This window comes from Spinacia oleracea, chromosome 6 (assembly GCF_020520425.1).
Source record: "Spinacia oleracea cultivar Varoflay chromosome 6, BTI_SOV_V1, whole genome shotgun sequence".
NCBI classification, from domain to species: domain Eukaryota; kingdom Viridiplantae; phylum Streptophyta; class Magnoliopsida; order Caryophyllales; family Amaranthaceae; genus Spinacia; species Spinacia oleracea.
The window spans coordinates 54,616,135-54,639,086 of NC_079492.1; the positions used below are offsets into that span (position 1 = coordinate 54,616,135).

At 40.0% G+C, this 22,952-nt stretch overlaps 2 protein-coding genes across 3 annotated transcripts; both read left to right on the forward strand.

The window, feature by feature from the left end:
• The first annotated feature begins 7,296 nt into the window (after window positions 1–7,296).
• Window positions 7,297–9,767, forward strand: LOC110797962 (peroxidase 3). The gene is made up of 4 exons (XM_022003093.2): window positions 7,297–7,581; window positions 7,738–7,935; window positions 8,057–8,219; window positions 9,112–9,767. The coding sequence occupies exons 1-4, from the start codon at window positions 7,369–7,371 to the stop codon at window positions 9,525–9,527; spliced, it is 990 nt and encodes a 329-aa protein (XP_021858785.2). The 5' UTR covers window positions 7,297–7,368; the 3' UTR covers window positions 9,528–9,767.
• A 3,787-nt stretch (window positions 9,768–13,554) lies between these two features.
• LOC110792297 (uncharacterized) lies at window positions 13,555–18,040 on the forward strand. 2 transcript variants are annotated; one of them, XR_008923528.1, is made up of 6 exons: window positions 13,555–13,841; window positions 13,944–14,022; window positions 14,768–14,842; window positions 15,638–15,766; window positions 15,851–16,482; window positions 17,961–18,040. XR_008923528.1 is itself a non-coding variant. In XM_056831673.1 (5 exons), exons 4-5 carry the CDS (start codon window positions 15,700–15,702, stop codon window positions 16,270–16,272), a joined length of 489 nt encoding a protein of 162 aa, XP_056687651.1. In that variant the 5' UTR covers window positions 13,555–13,841; window positions 13,944–14,022; window positions 14,768–14,842; window positions 15,638–15,699; the 3' UTR covers window positions 16,273–16,783. The 2 variants fall into 2 exon arrangements, 1 of the variants encoding a protein (XP_056687651.1); XM_056831673.1 differs by lacking the exon at window positions 17,961–18,040 and having other exon boundaries at window positions 15,851–16,783.
• The last annotated feature ends 4,912 nt before the right edge of the window (window positions 18,041–22,952 follow it).

Here is a 22,952-nt window from a genome sequence, read left to right on the forward strand (position 1 = left end):
TGTTCATCTTGCACTACCTCAGCCAATGCGTAGTTTATTTTCTGGTTGTTTTTGTCCTCCCTGCGTGGAGAGTAAGAATTTGTTTCTGGGATAATATTTATCGTTTTTAGTTTTGATCAACAGTGGCCATTTTTGTAGGGCTGTACATTGCATAAGTTTTTGAGGTATAGTCGCCGGTCCCGTTGTTTGTTAACTCGTCGTGCTTATGTTGCCTTTTACCTTGTTGCTTTTTGCTTGCAATTTTTTTTTTATTGTTTTGTTTCCCCCATATTTCCATTTGGCCCACTTTGCATGCTTGATTGTCCTGGCTTTGGCCAGGGCAAAATTCAAAAAGTATTTCTATATTCGTCTCGACCTGTTTTGGACTGTGTATTGTTGAGTTGTCCTGGCTTTGGCCGGGACAAAAACTGAGAAGTGTTTTCGCATTTGCTTCAGCCTATTTTGGCTGTGCCTTATTGAATTGTCCTGGCTTTGGCCAGGACAAAACTCGAGAAGTGTTTTTGTATTTACTTCAGCCTTCTTTGGGCTGAGTATGATTGAATTGTCCTGGCTTTGGCCAGGACAAAGCTCACAAGGTATCTTCATATTTATTCCAGCCTACTTTGGCTGCGTATTATTGGATTGTCCTGGCTTTGGCCAGGACAAAGCTGAAAAAGTATCTTCATATTTATTCCAGCCTACTTTGGCTGCGTATTATTGAATTGTCCTGGCTTTGGCCAGGACAAAGCTCGAGAAACGTTTTTGCTTAAATCTCGTTGAGAAAAAACTTACCCAATAACTTGGTTGATCAGACCAAGTTATTCGTGGGTAGCGTTTCCCCCCCTTTTTTTTTTACGAGTTTTAGCCGTTCACCTTTTACCTTTCCAAGAGACCTGACGCACTTTCTTCTTATCGAAGGTAGCTGGGCCAATTTTTATTATGCTTGTAAGCGTGGAAAATTACAAAAGTGAAGAACTACTCTGGCTTCTATTGCCTTGTTATAGTATTAACTTCTTGTGTCTATACATAGTATTTCTTTAGCATGTTGGCATTCCAGCTATTCTTCAATTCTCTTCCTTCCATCGTCATTAGATGGTATGAGCCTGGGGCTACCTCTTTTGTGATCTGGTAAGGTCCTTCCCAATTGGCAGAGAATTTTCCTTCTGCCTTTCCCTTTCCAGTGGCAGCTGTTCTTCTGAGGACCAGATCCCCCACTTGCATAGGTCTGTGCTTTACCCTCTTGTTGTATGCCCTGCTCATTTTTTCTTTGTTTGCTGCCAACTTGAGTTCTGCTTGCAGCCTGACTTCTGGTAAGAGATCTAATGCTTCCCTCATACGCTGCTCATTAGTGCCTTCCTCATAGTACTGCACTCTAAAGCTAGGTAGACCTACTTCGACAGGCAGGACCGCCTCAGCCCCAAAAGCTAGTTTGTAAGGACTTTCTCCTGTTGCTTCTTTTTCAGTGGTCCTGTTGGACCATAAGATCTCTGGAATAAGGTCGGCCCATGCACCCTTAAAATCTTCTACCTTCTTTCGCAGTGCTCCCAGGATTTGTTTATTTGCTGCCTCTGCCTGACCATTGCTCTGGGGATGGCACACAGATGCGTATGCGAATTTTATTCTTAGTTCAGCGCAATAATCCTTTATAGGAGTGCAGTCGAACTGTGTTCCATGATCGAAGACCAAACTTTCTGGGATGCCGAACCTTGTCACAATGTTCTTCCAGATGAAATCCTTCATCCGCTTGGCTGTTATGCTTTTAGTGGGCTCTGCCTCGATCCACTTAGTAAAATAGTCAACTGCCACGATCAGAAATTTTCTTCCCCCGCTTGCTGCTGTGAATGGTCCCAGAATATCCATTCCCCACTGGGCGAATGGTATGGGGTTGATGATTGGCTGTAAGTCATTAGAGGGTTGGTTGATCACTGGGGCGAATTTCTGGCACTTGTCGCACTTTTTAACATATGCTTGAGAATCACTTACCATGGTTGGCCAATAATATCCTGCTCTGAGAGCTTTCAAGGCTAATGTCCTGCCGCCTATGTGGTTTCCACATATTCCCTCGTGTATTTCTTCAATGACTCGTTGTGACTCCTCTGCTGATATGCATCTCAGCAGAGGCAACGAAAATGATTTCTTGTACAGCTTACCCTGGTAAATGACGAACCAATGCTCGTTTCGTTTTACTTTTTTCTGCTCTTGCTCTGCTGTGGGAAGGCCCCTTCCCAGCTTGTATGAGACTATACTGTCATACCACTGTGGCTCAGTGTCAATGAAGTTGACTAAAGGCTTTTTGTCAATGCTCTTTTCTTCCTGGACCTCTACCATCACTGTTCTTTCCAAGTCCTGTAGCGTCGAACTTGCTAACTTGGATAGGGCGTCTGCTTGACTGTTCTCTGCCCTGGGAACCAGTTGAATCTCAAAGCTTTCTAGCTGGGCTACTGCTTCTTTCATCAAGGCCAAGTACCTCTGCATAGACGGTTCTCTGGCTTCATATTCGCCTCTATATTGGCTGGCCACCAGCTGTGAATCGGTTTTGAGCACTATTTTCTTAGCATCTGCTGCTTTGCACATCTGGATTCCTGCGATTGCCGCCTCATACTCTGCTTCGTTATTTGAAGCTTTGAATTTAAATTTTATAGCATATTCGAAAATGTTGCCTTCTGGTGACACCATTATGATACCTGCGCCCGACCCTGTGACTGCGGCGGAGCCGTCTACTGAGATCTGCCAAGTCCCCAATGGTTCTTCCTCCTCCTCGTATGATGCCTCTGCAATGAAATCTGCCAGTGCCTGTGCTTTTATGGCGGTTCTGGGTTTGTACTCGATGTCATATTCTGAGAGTTCCACTGCCCATTTCAGGAGTCTACCAGAGGTATCTAGCCTCTGCAATGACTTCTCTAAAGGCTGATTAGTCAACACTTGCACTTTATGCGCGTCAAAGTATGGTTTCAATTTCCTGGCAGCTATCATGATGGCGAAGGCCATTTTTTCAATCAGGGGGTACCTCTGTTCTGCTGGGTTGAGGATGTGGCTGACAAAGTAGACTGGCTGCTGGATTTTATCCTTCTCGACTACCAGAGCTGCTGCTACAGTTTTCTTGGAGGCAGAGATGTATAGCTGTAATATGTCCCCCACTTCTGGTCTGGCTATGGTTGGGAGGCTTTTCAAATGGTTCTTCACCTCCTTGAATGCTTTCTCTTGCTCCTCTCCCCACTTAAATGTTTTGTTGCTTTTGTGCTTGGGAGGGGGGGCTACTTGGTGCCCTTTGACTTCCTTTTAGCACCTGGAAAAAGGGGAGAGACTTGTCTGCGGACTTGCTGATGAACCTGGTGAGTGCTGCCATTTTCCCAGTCAACCTCTGGATGTCTCGTATGTTTTTTGGTTCTGGTAGGTTGAGTATGGCCTCTACTTTTTCTGGGTTGGCATCAATTCCTCTTTGACTGACCAGGAATCCCAAAAACTTTCCAGACTTAACACCGAACACGCATTTTTTTGGGTTTAATTTCATACCAAATTGCCTCAATGTTGCAAAAGTTTCCTTCAGATCCTTAATGTGATCACCCTCCTTTTTGCTCTTGACTATGGAATCATCTACATACACCTCCACGTTTCGGCCTTTTTGTCCTGCAAATATTTTGTCTACCAGTTTCTGGTATGTGGCCCCTGCGTTCTTTAGACCAAATGGCATAGCCCTGTAGTTGTAAACTCCAGCGTCTGTGATGAAGGCGGCTTTTTTCCGGTCTGATTCTAACAAACTGATCTGGTGATAGCCCGAAAAGGCATCCATGAAACTCAGCAGGGCATGCCCGCTGGTGGAATCCACCAGTTGATCTATTCTGGGTAACGGGTAGCAATCCTTCGGACAAGCCCTGTTTAGGTCTGTAAAGTCTACGCACATCCTCCATTGACCATTTGCTTTCTTTACCATCACAACGTTAGCCAACCATTCCGGGTAGTCACACTCTTCTATGAATTTGGCTGCTAATAGTTTGCTGATTTCTTCCTGGATGGCTACATTCTTCTCTGTCGAAAAAGCTCTCTTCTTCTGTTTCACCGGTCTGACTTCTCTATTAACATTCAACCTGTGGACCATGACGTTGGGATCAATCCCTGGCATTTCGTCGGCAGAGAAGGCAAATATGTCCGCGTGCTCTCGCAACAGATCGATGATATTTACCCTCAGGGAAAGGTCTATATCTGTGCCAATTCGGACTGTTCTGTCCTCTACTCCTTCCTCCAGCTCTATCTCTTCTGTTTCTTCTGCTGGGGCTGGTTTTAACAGTCCTTCTTCACGATGCTCAAAATTCTCCATGTCCAGTAGTGCGTCTTTTTTACGCTCTGCTCTCTTTCTCTTTCTGGACAAGGGAATGTCTGCCTCTGCCAGGGGCGGGGGTCTGGGTGGCTGTTTCAGGGCTGTGTGGTAGCATCTCTTAGCCTGCTCTTGGTTTCCCCTGACCTTAGCTGATCTGTTATCATTCGTTGTGTACATCATGGTGAGGTGATAAGTAGACACCACTGCTCCTGCATCATGAATAAATGGTCTGCCCAGAATGGCATTGTATGCTGCGGGTACCTTGACTATCATGAAATCAACCATGACATCCTTGATATCTTTCCCCTGCCCAATTTGGACAGGTAAGCTAACTATTCCTTCTGGTATCACCGTTGCTCCTGTGAAACCAATTACTGGGTAGCTAACTGGCTTTACGTGCTTCTCTTCAATCTGCAGCTCTTGGAAAGCTGGCCAGAATAGAATGTTTGCAGAGCTTCCTCCGTCTATCAGGATTCGATGGATTTTTCTGTTAGCCACATCCAGAGCTAACACCATTGGATCATCATGGGGATAAATTATGCCCTTGCAATCATCTTCAGTAAAAGTGCACTGTGGGATTTTTGGAGGGGCAGGCCATTTTCCTGAGTTGTGGTAATTAACCTGGTGTTTGAATTCGTTCACACTGGCCTTAGCACCGCTGGCTGTAGTACCAGCGTAGACTGGTCCTCCTGTTATGACCAGTATATCATTCGACCTCTTCTGCTCTGCTGGGTGGTTCTGTTTTTGCTCTGTCTTCCTATTATCAAATCGACCCTCATCATCCCTGTTTTCGTAGGTCCTGCTGTATGAGCTCTTTGCCTTAAATTGTGTTAGGTACCCCCTTCGGATCAGGTCCTCAATGTTATCTTTCAGGTGAGTGCATTCCTCTGTGAGATGACCATGATCCTTGTGAAAATCACAGTACTTCTTCGTGTCCCTGTATTTGTTGTACATTTTCGGTGGTCTCTGCCATTTCTCATCCTCCTTGCTGATAGCAAAAATCTGGGTTCTGGATGCAACTAGAGGAGTGTATTCATTGAATTTGCCTCGCTTTTCAGTTTTGAACTCACTACCCCTTCCTCTGACCTGCCCGTGCCAATCTTTTCTGGGCTGCTGATTTTCCCTTTTGTCTGGGTATTCTTTTTTGTATGGCTCTTTTCTGCTCTGACTACCGTAATTGTTCTCACTTGCTACATATCGTCGTGAGGTTGCTCTGCCAATCTCTTCACTTTTTATGAATTCATTTGCCTTCCCCAGTACCTCTGCCAGGGTTGTGAATGACTTTCTGCCCAGATAACTCTTGAATTCTCCATCCCGCAGACCAGTCATCATAGCCAGGACTGCTACCTCTTGCTGTAACTTGGGTATATTCGATGCCTCCATATTGAATCTGGATATGTACTCCCTCAGAGATTCCTGAGGTCCTTGGATGACTGACATCAGCTCCCCTGTCATCCTTTCTCTGGCAATGTTTGCCACATATTGGGTGCGAAACAAGATGGCTAACTGCCGGAAAGAGGTTATGGTGCCCTTGGGTATTTTACCGAACCAGCTCTGTGCCATCCCCTCCAGAGTGGAAGGGAAAACCTTACACCACATAGAGTCTGTGTTGGTATATAGCATCATGTGTCCTCCAAAGGCAGAGAGGTGATTCGTTGGGTCTGACTTTCCGGAATATTTGCAGGTGGGCATTTTTATCTTTTCCATTTTTTCCGAGAGTATCTCATCACAGAAAGGGGAATTATCAGGTTTAACTATTGCTCGGGTGGGATTTGGCATACCTGATCCGGAGTGGTGCCTCTGGCTGGGTGCTTGTTCGGTTCTCGCTCTGGGTTGAGCTCTGCTAGGCGTGATACTTTCTGCCTCATATTCTTGGCTGTCAGCCCCTTCCATCTCCTGCTGCAGATTCCTCCTCCAGACGTTCGGACTGTTTTGGGGTCTGGGACGTTTCCTCCTCTGCTCAACCTCAACCTCTGGGGCTGTCCTCATGACCTGGGCTTGCGGTGTTGTCTGGGTAAGGAAGGTCAGGACTTCTATGGCTGTGCGCATCTGGTCGGGTGAGAACTGTGCCCCCAACCGTGCTAGTGAGGCACTGGTTGGAACTGGGATGCCCTGGCCCTGGCTGGGGGTTGCCATAGCTCTGGGTTGTGGTGTCTCTCTTGGCGGACCAAGACTCTGAGGCATGCCGAACAAAGGTACGTTTGTGATTCTCTGGTTGTTTCTAGAGGTGGGTGGTTCTATTTGCTGGATTATTGGTTCGCTTGACTCAGTCATTTTGTGGGAGGGTAGGTCTTTTAGAGGCAAGGTCTGGGAAGTCCCCTCCTTCTAGCGCCACTTGTTCCGGGTGTGGAACTGGGAGGACGTTCCGGAGTGCCTTGGCCCTGTCAAGCAGAGCAAACGTGAGCTAACCTCGGGGGTTTAACCGAGGAAACCCCCTCCGATGCCTAAGTCAGCAAATAGGTAAGAAGTCTTTAGAGAGGGAATATAGAGAGAAGGTGGAGCAAGTACCGTGTGTAAGAATCTGTCCCATCATGAATGATGTGGGTGCTATTTATAGGCGTACTATTCTGTACTTTGGCCTACTCAGATGCCGCCACGTGTATGACGGCGATGTACTTTATTCCTTGTCGTTGTCGTTTAGCCTGCAGGTCCCTTCTTGGACTGATGCAGCTTTGCCTAGCTCTGCTCTGTGTCTTTACACGTGATCTGGGGAGGTTTGATCTGCCTGGGCTGCATATACTTGGCTTGGGGTTTAGAGTCTTTCTTTGACTTGGGTGTGCCCTGGGTGTCAGGGTTTGCTCTGTCATTGATGTTCTGCCCTCTCTGGATATGATCCCGTACAATACTATTAATTTATGATAGCCGCCTCTAACTAATCATACAATTAATTACCCTATATAGTTGTTACATTATCACAAACTACTCATTTATTTATATCCCTTATTGACGTAAAATTACGATAAAGTATTTACATGTTAGTTAGCATAACTTATCATCTATTGGTATATATAGTTCCTTGCAATTGTTCTAGTAATTACTACAAACCTTAGCCTCTTAAGATTTTAATTTATAAAATGGGTTATTCAAATATGATGATTATGGTGTTCTTAGCAATAGCAATAGCAATAGTAGGGTTTGCTGAGGCGCAACTGAAGCTTGGTTACTATTCGGAAAGTTGCCCAAAAGCCGAGGCGATTGTTGAAAGTTTCGTGCATCAACATATCCCGCATGCTCAATCTTTGGCTGCTCCTCTTCTTCGAATGCAGTTCCATGATTGCTTCGTTAGGGTCAGTAAACATGTTTTCTTTAATTTTCATTTTTTTAGGTAGCTACTACGTATATATTAGTACATAAACATGTTACATATGTACGTACTGTTTATGTAATGCTATTAAACAATGCATTAACCTGTATTTCAATTCGTGTTTCCAAAATTATAACAGGGTTGTGATGCATCGGTGTTGTTAGATAGAACTGAAGCAGGGAACAATGATACGGAAAAGACCGCGAATCCGAATCTGACACTTCGAGGATTTGGCTTCATTGATGGTGTTAAGAGCTTGCTTGAAGAAGAATGCCCTGGTGTTGTGTCTTGTGCAGATATCATTGCTTTGGTTGCTAGAGATTCGGTTTGGACCATTGTAAGTATATATTCACTAAATTAACTTTACCAAATACCAAGTATATGTTACATTATAATTTTTTAGCCCAATATTTTATGTTTTATGTTTAATGTTTTATGTTTATGATATTAATTATTAGGGTGGTCCATGGTGGCCGGTCACAACCGGCCGACGAGACGGAAGGATATCAAACGAGACCGAAGCATTACAAAACATCCCACCACCATTTAGCAATTTCAGCTCACTCCAGACCATTTTTGTTAGCAAGGGTCTTGATTTGAAAGACCTTGTCTTACTTTCTGGTAAGTGTTTGATTAATTAGGCCTATTATATGGAAGTGAATGTTAACTAGTTTAGTTAGTAAAGTTTTGAGCTGGTGGACCAAAACTTGAGATTGGATATCGTGTACCCCATTTGTCGACTTGGCCTTTGTGAATTGTGACTCTCTGCAGACGCAAAATTATGCCTGTAAGTTTAAGAGTAACCGAGAAGAATATGGAAGTCGATATATATACCCCAAGGGTACCAAGTAGCAACATACCATGTGCTCTCGTTGGTTGTTTTAACATAAGCAACCCCATATGAGATTAAAATTTACGAAAATGATAAAGGTCGCAACATGCGATCTTTAAGCCGCGTCACAATAATGACATGACATGCTTATGTGTCATGATTTAAATTGGAAACTAAAATATTTAACTTATATATCCTATTATACATGTTTCAAAAAAAGGTAGGAAATTCTTAATATTCTAATTTGTTTCCTTTTTTATATCGTCTACCTTATTTACATATTTTCATAGTAAAAATATTGCATTGATAGTAAAAATATTATAATGACTCATAGCCTACGTGGCGACTATATGTACCAATTAAACTAGGACACGTAAGATTGCGACAACTTGCGACCTTTATCATCACCCTAAAATTTAAATCTGAAATAGCAACTCCACATGAAATTTGAAATTTTAGACCAATCAAAGCCAAGGGTCGGAAGAATATACAAGTAACCTGTAACAAAATAATATTTCATCTATTTCTGAAAATTTGCAGCGAGTTGACTTTTGCGCTATTCTTACATAAACTTTGACCACATTAATCTTCTTATTACTTAGTAATATATAAAAAACAATTGTATTGTTATTAAGTAATATGTGGTTGATATGAACTTATTTTTCCTGAAAAACGTTTTAGGTGCACACACCATAGGAGTAGCACACTGCCCATCATTCTCCGAACGGCTATACAACTTCACCGGAAGAGGGTACGGCCAAGACCCATCACTCGACAGCGAGTACGCAACCAACCTCATGACAAGAAAATGTACAACACCTACAGACAACACAACTATCGTAGAGATGGACCCTGGAAGTCACAGGACATTCGACCTTAGCTACTACAAACTTCTGTTGAAAAGGCGAGGCCTATTCGAGTCCGATGCCGCCTTAACCAAATCTTCTACAACATTGTCTTACATCAAGGAGCTTGTGAATGGTCCATTGGAGACATTTTTTGCCGAGTTTAGTAAATCCATGGTCAAAATGGGTGATGTTGAGGTTCTTACTGGTTCAGCCGGTGAGATCAGGAAACAGTGTGCTTTTGTTAATTAGTACATCACATACTATTGGTTTGTTTGTTTTTTGGGGGGTTTGAATATTTCTTAAGAATGGGTTAAGAGTGGATGTTATTGTGTCATCTATGATGGAAATAATTGAGGGGGCAGTTGTTTGTGCTCTTTCTAGCATGTGGCTTGTATGCCACTTTTCCTCTAGATGATGGTGATGCTTTTGAATAATTTATGAAATGTAAACTACCTTTATTGTGAGTAATTATTTCTATATTTTTTATCATACCGTAAAAAACTAATTCGATCAGATTGACATCCGACAAGAATTCACATGACCCAGGAAAAAAAATGCATATTCAATTTGTATGGGCATAATAACCACGCAAAAAACATTATCCAATAATTAGAATCAAATTGATTAGGCTTGATCTGTGATCATTCGATGACCCGATTTGACAACCCGAATTGTATGATAGATATTACCCCTGTTTCATAATAATCTTTTTATTTTTGGCAAGCAAGAGAGATCAAATATATTATTGATCACCAGAACACAAGTTTACAATCAAGAGAGATCTGCTAAGAAGTAGACCAAGCCAGAAACAAAAGGCTAGAACACTAGCCTAAAAGAACAAAGAATGGAACACTTACAAACTATGAACGCAATCTCTATCTCTAGTACAAGTTTTGCTAACTAGCAAGTTTAGTACTCTATATTTGACCTCAAAATGAATCTGCTTGATTGTATGCTTCACAGTAGGGACTTTGTAAGACCAAACTGCATTATTCCTAGCTTTCCATATGTTGTACACCAAACTGGCTACATTTCCTACATTCATCACTAAAGGGACAATCAAAGAAGAGATGCATATATGTTTCAGGTCCATTTCCACACACATCATACAGATCATCAAGACCAATGCCTAACTTTTGGAGTCTAGGCTTAGTCTTTAATCTGTCCAGCATTGAAAGCCATAGGATAACCTATGTTTAGGATAGAAAACATGTTCCACACATATTTCTGCCAATGACTTATATCCCCTCGTTCTCTAAGAAGATATGATATATTGTACATCTCCTTTATAGTGTATTTAGGGGTATTAAGCCACTGAGTTAGTTGCCCTTCACACAAATTTCACCACTCAACTAGTTGCGGCAGGGGCAGTGAACTGAACTCAATCCTTATCTTTTACACACACTAAATAGATCCATCTAACCCTGAGGTTATCCTGCTTGTTGGTTATAGCCCAAGCTTGTTTTCCCACAATAGCTTGGTTCCATAACATTAATTTCCTAAACCAAGATCGATCACCGTGAGTTTTATGCTGACAAAGACTATCCCAAGCCACTATACCAAGTTTGTTATCTTCAAATGAGCCAACCCATAGAAATGATCTGCATATAGTATTGATCTTCTTGATCACAGTTTTAGGAAACTAAAATATTTGAGACCAGTACACACTAATGTTCATGAGAACCGAGTTAACCAGTCGAGATCTTCCAGCAAAGTATAGATGTCTAAATCTTCAAATTTTGATTATGGCAATCATTTTATCAACAACAGCATCACGGTCACTAGCTTTCAGCTTCCAAAGACTTTATTAAACATAAGACGGACTTGCTTAATTTGTTTGGACTTGAACTTGGAATTGAATTGGGCTAGATTAATTAAAAATCGTTTTACTTTGAAACCCAATTAAATTCCCAACATGAAATAATAAATTCTTTTTGTAATTAATTAAAATAATAAATATTCTAATTAATTAAAAATACATTTAAATAATATTTAAATGCGATTTAAATTCTAAAAATCATAAAAATGCTTTATAAATATAATAAAATATATTTATAATTACAGAAAAATAAGAGGTATTACACAGTATATAACATGCTTCTTTGTAAGTGGGGAGAATTGTTCCATTCACCGTGTGAATGTCTTGAAAGCAGGTTGGGCCTGTTACAATGTTGAGGAGCATCCTCAAATAGTATTTCTCGCCGGAGCTAGGATGGGAAATTAAAGTAAATTCTGCCAACTTTTGTCTTCTTTGACTTCCTTTTTTCCACACCTTCATGTCTTTATTCCATGACCACTTTGGTGGAAAGTCCACATTAGTGAGTCGTCTAGCCTTTGGTTACATCTTGTTTGCCTCAAACCATTCTGTTAAGCTTGTTTTTCTTGATCTGGCTCTTTGAAGTACTGTGTCTAGTGGTTCATTATCATTGAAGATCACCTATTGTTCATCTTCCAGATGGAAGGTTAAACGCTCAACTAAGGGGTACTTGTATTGAATGTCGCAGGCAAAAATTCTCGAGCAAGATTCTGATGTTGACACGTACCTGCATTTTTTTTGTAGGATGCATCATGGTCAGTAGTATGCTAATCATATGAATATTTTAAGCAGTAATTAAATGTATGATAATAAGTGTCGATTTCAGTTTCTTTTTTTTATAGCTCACTGGAAATGAAACTGATAAATGTAACAAATACACGTACCTAAAATTTAGGTAAGAAGCAATTTCATCAACTACTTGCTCCTGCCCATTCTGTACCCCCCCCAGGGTCTTTGTGCTTCTTCAATGATTGCAAGTGCCATATCTGGGCCCTTATTCATGTACTTGAGCAGGTATTTCAGTGACTTGTCTCTGTTGCACCATTCTACATTAATATGTGCTCCGTACTTCACCAATAGGTCAACATTATAGGGGATGATGAATCTGTTGTCTATTGTCTGGCCATTTTTTGTTGTTGTTCTCTCATCATCAATCCTCATATTTAGTGGGAACCCCTCATCTATTACTCCGGTTCCGGTGCTGAATTCTTTTGGATAGTTTTTGGAGCATTTTCCGTCTTCCATGCATGGGCAACTCGGGTTCATATCCCCATAAGGCCCATGAACCATAAGTTGGACGGCTAGGTCATATGCATGGGGTTCGGTCTCTTTGTCTTTAAGTTCTGCTGAAATTAGCCGATCAAATGTCTTCTATGTTGTCAATCTTGGCCTCTAGATGTAGGAATAACAGAATGTGGGCATGGGGTAGACCCCTCTTTTGGAATTCAATTGTGTAAAATCTGCAAAATTAAACAAATGTTGTTATGTACATAAATGTTTTTATTTTCTTTTATTTACCATAGTGTTAGTGTTCATACCTGTAATTATCCTTCCTAAGTGTTCATTTATTATTACATCTCTCATTAATTCAGTAAGCTTGATCTTAAACACACGAGCAATTATGTCCGGTCGTTCTTCTGGTCGCTGCCCTAGAATGGCTGCCACATAATCTCTTATTTTGCTCCATGTTGGATTACATGTGAACGTGATGAAGAGGTCAGGTGGCCCAGCCCAATGACAAATGGCCATTGCATCATGGTAGTTTTGCATCATGTATCTAGGGCTTCCTATAAATGAGGATGGTAATACTATATGCTGCCCTACTGAAGTTTGTGTTGTATCCCCTCGAGAAACCACATCAGTCAACCCACGTAGTACTTCTTTTCTTATTGTACCTTAGTTGAAGAGTAAATAATCTAATCTAACTTCTTGAATGCAAGTCAATGCATCCACCATGAATGGTTGGCGTAATCTCCCACAAAGCATGAGAGTCATTGCTTCCTCACACAAACGATAAGCGTAATACTCTCACATGGTGATTGTGGTGTTTTTTTCCTAGATGTCGTCTCTGAATATATATGTGGGATGTCAATCCTGTAACCATCCTATCCATAAGGGAACAACATAGGATATTGCAAGGACATGAAACTAGGGTGGTTTTCGGATATCCTTCGTATCCCATATCCTCTTTCTTCAATGATAACATCTCTAGTGTTTTTTTCTGTGTTACCACTCCCTGTAATTAATGCTGCGACCTCCTGTGTAGTTGGAAGGTTGTATTTTCGCCCATCTTTCAATCGCGTACCAACACTAGAGGAAAAATCGTTATAGGTTGCTCATCAAAGGTTGCCCTTACCAAACAAAAGCAACCTTTAAGACCAAAAAATTTTAAAAAAATTAAATAATTAAAATCTGAAATTTTCCATAGAAACAAACGCACCCTTTAACCTAGGAAATAAAAAAAAATAAACCAACACTGCTCTCTCGGTCTCTCCTCCCTGCAGCCTCGGTCTCTCCTCCCTGCACATGTGAACCATCTCCCTGCAGTTGACCGGTGAAACCACACTCACCGGCGAAGCCACCGGCTCTCTCCTCCTTCTCAGGTAACCGGCGAAACCACACTCACACACTCGCACCCTGTCTCCTCCTTCTCAGGCGACAACATCGATTTTGATCATCTACTCTTCTTTGAGCACGCTCGCAAGTCCGCTGTAGCCGCCTATACCAAAAACCCTCTCGATGCTGAGGTCTCCGTTTTATCCCCAACATCGTTTTTTTAAGAAAATAAATAAAAATTTGAGAACTTTGCTTTTAAGTTAATTGATTTATTTTGCATATTTGTGTTGCAGAATTTGACTAGATGGGGAGGAGCCTTGATTGAGTTATCTCAATATCAAGCTCCCGAGGATTCAAAGAAGATGCTTACAGGTTATAGTAGTGTCTGGTTATGAAATTATTGCATATGCAGTTTAATGCTTAACTAGTTCAGTATTAATTACGAGTATCTGATAAAATTCTGAAAAGTTTCGTAGTTCGAGTAAGAGATAATCGACCAATTGTTCGTATTCAATTAGTAAGATTGTTTTGTAGAGGAGTAAAAGACTGTTGTACATAAGCTGTTCATACCATTGCAACATCCTTTTATAGGTTGTTGCTGCATTTTCATTACAATTCGTGGGTAAGTTGTTTTGTGTATTGATATATAGAATGCGCATATAGGAGAACACACATTTCTGCTTTTGGTGATTGTATAAATGTTCAGATCTTCCAACCACTTCGTAAATTAACAAGTTCGGGTTCAAAATGTATATTTTCAAGTTTAATACAGAGTATAAATATGCTGCAGAACTATAGTCTACAATGATAAAGGGTTGTTTTCCAAAATACTTTCAGTTTATTGTGTGATAGCTGCTAGTGATAACACCCATAAATTCTCACTTATGAGTTCTGACTTGTGAGTCGTTGTGACTGTTGCCACGATAACCACACCTACAGTATTTTAGGGACATGTAAACTAATACCTCGAGTGACTGATAGTGGGTAACACCCGTTTTATTTCACCTTTTCACAAGATGTTTTTGTCACCTGAATCTCGATGTTGGTATACAGATGATGTGCCATATTTGTTGGCTTTGTCAGTTTCCTTCTAATATGTTTCTTTCCTTTACTTCAGGACTTTTGTCTGTGGATTTTGAAGAGGGTTCTGATACTTCACCTGAAGTACTCATACAAGGGTAATGATAATGAGGTAATGATAATGATAATGATGATAGGGCCTTGAGTCAAGCCATAGAAAATTTACTTTATTTTGATCCATTCTTTGATTAAGGTTGTTACTATGTGGTCAGGGTTTAGTAGGTTAGACCGTTAGAGAAGTGTTAGACCTTTCTTTAACAGTTTTATTTTTCATCTCTCAGTTGATCCCAGAATTTGACTATGATGCTTTATTATATACGAAGTAGATGTTATTTTAAAATTCCCTCTCCAGAAAAATAAGCATATAAATAGCTTATACTAGTGTATCGTTACAATCTTTTAGTCACTTCTATCTACATGTGTTGTGCTCCTTTTCATTATGTCTGGGTGAGGTTATTTTTATGAGGCACAACTTCTTTTTTCGCCGAAATTTTTACCTTTTATATAATGCGCCTTACTTCAATGAGGCTCATCTGAGGGGAGAAAGAATATGGAGACTGCCACCACTAGAGAGGAAAGCTTTAGTAACTGAGAGTTATTGTGATGAAAGGGAAATAATGAGAAGGAAAGGGACAAGGTGTGGGCTAGTCTAAAAGGAAGACCCAGTTTAAGGTAAAAAAAAGTCATAACTGCATTTGGACACATCTTAAGCTATTGCATAACATAAAATCAATTGAAGATTCCTTTATGTCTTCTTCTCCCTGTCAAATGAACATCAGATATGTGGAAGCGTCGCACGCTCTTAAAATGTCTGGAATACTAATACTAGTAACATGACAACTTTTTAGACAAGTTTTAGCGCATTTTCTGCAATATGCGGTTTATAGAACATAATTTTCTTTGTCAGGTCTATCCATTGATGGTGATTCACAAGTAGTCGCACGGCTTCACGGTGCGGTTTCTGCCCACATGTGGCCTGGGATGGTTTTGAAATCTGGAAACAGAATTCTTGCACCAACTCTACCCGATAGACAAGGTACTAACTTCTCTGAAACATTTCTTTCAACTTGTTTAAATATCTTAATGATTCTGAGTTCTGACAATTTTTTCTTCCTTGCAGAGTCATCAGATGAAGAATCTGATTATGAAGCCGAGTATGAAGTTCTTTCTGGGGGTTCAGCTGAACTATGGGATGATATAGAGGATAACTGGGTGTCTTCCATTCCTCCTAATGCATCTTCTGACCTAAAATCTGTTTCTGATGCTGAAAAGGCAGAGCCATCAGATTCAAAGTCTTCTGAATGTAGAGAAAAGGATAAGGATGTGGAATTTAAAGAGGTTGAGGATTACATTAGTGATGATATTGATAAGGGTGCACATCTGGAGCTTGAGGATTTGGAGCATTTAATGTCAGATATTGCAAATATGCGCAGCAATTCAAGGTCGATGCCTGATTTTCAGAGGCGAGAGATGGCTGCCAAATTGGCAATGCAAATGGCTGCTCTGTTTGGGGACTGCAGCGGTGATGAAGGAGTTGAGTAATTAAAGGTCGACATTTGGTTGAAAGTACAAATTTTTCATCATCTGAGTGAAAGGAGATGTAGAGTCAAATCTTTCTCCATTTAAACACATATTTGATCTAAGATCCAAGGTTTATGTTATGTCGTGTTTACCAACTGGAGAATCGTCAGAAGACTTGCTGTACTGTTTTTCTCGGGTAGATGAGTAAGCTCCGGAGATGATTCTTTCATGGTGTGTTCTGATTTTCCCTCTTTTAATTTTTCTTGCTTAATAAATTGAATTTACTCCTTGATTATGCTAATAATTAGAGTTTAATTTGAAAAATAAATTGAATTCAGGACTATTTTTTTAAAACATTGCTTGGATTATTTTTATGAGCTGAGCCAATTTAGAATTTGTGATATAGATTTCATTTAGTATATACATTGGATTTGATTAATGGGGCATCCTAGACTCTAGAGGCGACTACGTAAAAAGACCGCCTGCCTTCTAATAGGATTAATCATGAATCCAGAAGCCAATGGTTGTCACTTATCAGTGCGGAATTAAGTTGTAAGACCTAGTATTAAAAAAAAAGAGTCCTCTGAATATAAAAATGTTAGTCTTTTTAACCATATTTCGTTTTTGAATTTTTTGTCCTCCCCCCCTGTTCGTCATGAAACTGAAATTAAAGTGTTCAATCTAGAGAATTAAAGCCTAAAATCTCATCCTAATCTATCATTCTATCCTAATCTACTGCTCTCTACTGCTGCACTATTCTATCGCTACTGCTTGCTATTCTCTCCCCAAAAACTGATTGCCTTTCGAACTGCAGCAGCAGCTCTTTATATGAGTTCAGCCCGTGTTGCTGTGCGCACGCACATGAGAGGGCTGTGCGCGCGCACAGACCATGCTCTGCGCCCCCACAACAATTCTTGTTAGCCCTGAAATCTCAGATGTCATATATAATCAAAGCAACAACTTGGTATAGTTCTATTATAATATGTACATCATTTCTTTAGAAAACATTTTAGTTTAATTTTCTGCCGGAAGTCATTAACAGATTTGATAATTTAATTATAGGTTCCTTTTCTCATGGATTTACGTTTAGGTTCCTTAACAGATTTGAAACTTAATTTAATTGGCAAACCAACGTATAGGTTCCTTTTCTCATTAACAGATTTGATAATTTAATTATAGGTTCCTTTTCTCATGTGATCATGCAAACCAACGTACATGGATTTACGTACATGTGAATATAGGTTCCATTCAATTCGAATTCGTTATTGTAGATGAAAATGATAGGATAGCAGTTCCTGGGTTAATATTGAGTTTGAGGATAAGGATATTGTGACCAGTGAATTTTTTTTTGTCTTATTCGTATGCTGCTTAATATGGTTCACTATATATGTTGGCTATGCTGCTTGTCTCTCTTTCACTCCTCCTCATCACTCACCTGCTAGGACCTCGAATTCAAGCGCATCCTTTGTATCTCCCCTCTCTCTCCTCTGTGTATGGTGGCTATGCTGCTTGTCTCTCTTTCACTCCTCCTCACCACTCACCTGCTAGGACCTCGAATTCAACCACCATCACCGACTAGCAAACTCACTTTCTCTCATATATTTCCTCCGTAATAGTTAGGGTTTTCTTCTTTTCGGTATTTGCAATTCGTTTCAGATTCCTCTTCATTTTACGATTATTAGCCCTTGATTTTGTTTGATTTTATGCAGAATTCTAGGGGTTGATTGAGGATCTCGGATTAAACTCTGACGCAGCTGAAATTGAATTCATCGATCAGCAGCAATTGAGGTATGGCTACATCTCAACGTTCTCGTTTTCTCTGTTTGAAACTTCTAAAATTTTATCTATTTAAGTTAAATTTACCTATTTTATTAGGAAATCGATCAGGAAGTGAATTGTTTTGATATTTAAGAGTCTCAGAGATGCTATTGAAGGTCTTTTTTTCGAGTCTCTATGACTCCCCCATCGTCAGCAATGAATATTGAATGAAGAGCATGAGGTATATGTTTTTTGTTTTAGCTTCCTAAACTTCATATCCTTTTTCATGGGAGAATCTGTTGTTTGTTTGTCTGGAATTTCGATTTCCTTTCATCATTTCCTTCTCTTTCTCCTTGACGAATCCAAAGCTGAGCCCATTTCGAGTGAGCTCAACTACGGAGTATCTTATAACCAAACTCGACCCCCAAGATAATAAAATGAATTAAGTTAAAGTTTGTCTACAGTCTGACATGGGAATATGTGGTTTTCGTCAATTGTTTGTTAGTCTATATTCTCGCGTGGGTATATATCATTTGTGGTTTCATTGTTGGTTATTTTATACAATGTACATGTTTGAAATATAACCTTGTTAGTTTGTATAACCGCTTGGGAATTTAACCTTTGTGATTCAAAGTAAACTATGTCAGTGTTTTATTCAATTGGTTTGTTAGTCTATATTCCCGCTTGGTTCAATTTTTTGTTTATGGCAATATACTTTCTTGGCATAAAGTGAACTTAGTCAAAGTTTTGTTACAACAAGATAACTTGGAACTGACTTGTCTCATTCCCAAAGAGCTGAGTTCCAGAGTAGATAAAGCAGGCCAACTATGGCAACATAGGTTACCTTCCTTCTGAAAACTTGTTTGCAGTATGTTCTGGACCGGCCAAAACAAGTGAACCAGTGTGTTCCTGCTGCCAAGAGAAGTACGTACTGTAGGACACTAAAAAAAGATGATTGCTTATTTATGCAGTTTATGCACTCCCTTAACCCATAATCTTCAATATCCATAATGTTCTTTAGTATTTATTTAAGGGGGACCGGATTGGTGTTTCTTTAGTATTTTTAATATCTGTAGAGTTCCATCGTAATGGAGTAATAGGAAAGATCACTTACGTTACCCTAGTACGCATGTACTGATAACTGATCTCTAGAGGTCATGACTTTTTCTTTACCAGTTTCATCTCTAATAGCTTTGGTGGAACATCTATCTCAACTACGATGGATATAATATTCAGCAGCGTAATTTCTATGGATATAATACTTTATTTTTTCTTCTTAATTTCTGGGTGTATTGCTCCTGCTGTTCTTCTCGTGCATTGCTGGTGTGGAGCTGCTGCTGTAAGGCTCGTGTAGTGGTGCAATGTTGCCGTTGCTAGGTGGCTGCTCGTGTGCTAGGTAGCTGCTGTTCTGCCCTTTGCTATGTTGCGTGCAAGGCCTGCCCATGGGGCTGTGTTCTTCCAGAATCGATGTTGGCTTTGCTTCGGCACCCCGATTATTGCATATCAGCCTATTCATCTGTGAGTTGAAAATATCTCTTACCATTTCACCAGCAACTATTTCTGTTAGAGAAATTAAAGCTTCTATCTTTATTGTAGCTTTATTAAGTGCAACCTTTTAAAAGTTATATGTGTAAATCTTAATTGCTGCCAAAATTGAAAAGCTTTCGGGAGTAGATTTTTGGCTACCTTTCCTAGCTTAAAATGAAAAAGTCGGTCATTATTGACAAAAATAGCCGTTTTCGCTCCCAACTCTCAACTAATGAACCAAAATGGGAATTTTTAACCCTTTACATGTTTAAAATACTTAGTATTAGGTTGCCAATCGTCATTATCATCTACTTTGGGTCAATTTAGCAAATTTAAGGCTCGTTTGATCGTTATATGTCATATTTTGATTAAAATAGCCGTTTTCGCTCCCATTTTTGGCCATAAATGACCTATATCGACCCAAATGACCCATAAACGTGCATAACGAACTTGAAATGAGTCTTATAAACATATAACTAATCATATGAATCATGAAAAAGGTTTAGAATTTGAATATAAGTTCGTTTGTTGATAGCTGGGATCGAAAATGCCATTTTTGACCATAAATGACCTATATCGACCCAAATGAACCATAGGCGTGCATAACGAACTTGAAATGAGTCTTATAAACATATAACTAATCATATGAATCATGAAAAGGTTTAGAATTTGAATATAAGTTCGTTTGTTGATAGTTGAGATCGAAAATGCCATTTTTGGCCATAAATGACCTATATCGACCCAAATGAACCATAGGCGTGCATAACGAACTTAAAATGAGTTTCATAAACATATAACTAATCATTTGAATCATTAAAAAGGTTTAGAATGTGGAAATAGGTTCGTTTGTTGGTAGTTGGGATCGAAAATGCCATTTTTGGCCATAAATGACCTATATCGACCCAAATGACCCATAGGCGTGCATAAAGAACCTGAAATGAGTCTAATAATCATATAACTAATCATATGAATCATGAAAAACGTTTAGAATATGGAAATAGGTTCGTTTGTTGGTAATTGAGACCGAAAATGCCATTTTTGGCCATAAATAACCTATATCGACCCAAATGACCCTTAGGCGTGCATAAAAAACTTGAAATAAGTTTCATAAACATATAACTAATCATATGAATCATTAAAAAGGTTTAGAATTTGAATATAAGTTTGTTTGTTGATAGTTGAGATTGAAAATGCCATTTTTGGCCATAAAGGACCTATATCGACCCAAATGAACCATAGGCGTGCATAACGAACTTGAAATGAGTCTTATGATCACATAACTAATCATCTAAATCATGAAAAAGGTTTAGAATGTGGATATAAATTCGTTTGTTGGTAGTTGGTAGTTGGGATCGAAAATGCCATTTTTGTCCATAAATGACCTATACACTACAAGAAAAAAGGGCTTTCGTGGTGATTATTTTGGCCTTTAGTAACGAATATATTCGCTACGAAAACATTCCCCATCATTTAGTTATTCGAGGCGGTAGCCACCGTTGCCATAGCCTTTAGTAGCGATTAGTGCATTCAATGGGGTAGACCAAAACAATCGATACGAAATACTATGTGTAATAGTATCGATTATTGTAGCGATTATAATCGCTATAATTTCCTAATTTCACATACCAAATACATTCGTTTCAGTGGCAAAAGAATCGATGCTATTGGTAGTTATAGTAGCGAATGCAATAGACGCTATTAGATACTTATCGTATCGATTATAATCACTACTATAGGTTATTTATCGTTGCATATTTAGGTAATACTATCCATTTCGTAATTGATACATGAATATTTGTTAAATCCAGATTGACAGTCTATAGCGGCGATTATAATCGCTACAAAAAAGAACATATTGGCAATTATAATTATACATGAATATAAATTTGATTCATGAGCTTTCTTGTAGTCCATCTTTTTCTCTTCCGAAGTTGACCTTTGAATGCGCTTTTGTAGGAAACGGCTTTGGAAGATATGCCTCCTCCCAAGTACCTTCTTCACTTCATGCCCCTGCCAGGGCAGAAGTTAAAGAGTGTGGTGGTTTCGGAGCTGCCGCCCTTTGATCAACCGTTGGCCGAGGAAACTACCATCCCTTCTCCGCTGAAGCCGTCTACTCCTTCAGGGATCGTGATCCAGGATATCACCAAGGCGGTGGAGGCGCTCTAAACCGACTCAGTTCCTGGCTCGGATGTCCCCATCGTGGCCGAGGAAAAAGAGAAATCTGCTGACGTCCCTCTCGAAAGGGAGAGAAGTCCAGATAAGGTGATGGTAGATCTTACGGGTCCTGATGTTGAGATTCCCGAGGCTTCAGCGGCCGAGAAGATCGTCCCTTCTGCTGAGGAGGAGCAGCCCGAACAGGGCAAGGGGAAGAAGAGGCGCCATGAAACTTTGGGCTCTACCTCTACTTCGGCTCTGGATAGTGTGAGGGGGGTCGAAAAAGCGCGAGGCTAATGCGTGACCTTGTCCCTCGTGGGTGTGACGATTCTTTTTATTCAATCAAGTGTAATTGGATTTCCTGTGAGTATACACCCAATTGACTAGTAATATAGGATTCGCCATTCAGTTTTTAACGACAATGAGAAAAACTGACAAAACCCGGTTATCGTGACATAAAGGGAGTGCAATTATGTTTGACCACGTTGGCCGTAGGTTCCCTTGTGATCCCTGGTGTGGGGATCTCTCAATATACACCCGCAAGGTAGAGATTGAGGGTTTGGGGGACTGTAACTACCGAGAGGAGTACTTCGCTCGTCGATAACTCCAGAGGCAGGATATCCTTACTAGCTCAGCATAAATAATTGAAGGGACATGTGTTAAATATTAAACTAATCTGAGTTGATTTTAGCAATATGCAACATATAATACTAATTCGATCGTGATTATCTGATTTAAATAGCATTAAGGGACCTAGCATGATAATCCGATTTCCCAAAAATATTATATTTGTTAGGCGTGATAGAACAATCAGATTAGGTTAGTTTAACAGTTCATAAAAAGGGCGAGGAAAGCAGTTAAATCATCGAAAAGGGACACATTACGACGCACCCTTGAGAGGTGCGTCACGGTTCTCAGAAAACTAACCACTTTGACTTTGCTATTTCTCCTTTTTATTTAACGAATCTCAATTATGGGACAGGATACGTTCTGTTCGATTTATGGATCGATTGCGACAGAACGCGTGAACAGTTTCGCAGGGAGAGGCTTAGGCTAAGGGTTGGAGTCAATACTCAGAATATGATTGTGTGTTGTTGTGTGTCCTTTCACGTCGAATTTAGGGGCCTATTTATAGGGAAGAGTTCGTGGAAATATAGAATTGCAGAGTTCTAATCCACAAAGAATTAGGAAGAAACACGTACCCAGGTAATTTCGGCGCCCAGATCCAGGCGTTGAAAATAGGGTCTGGGCAGTTTTGTTTA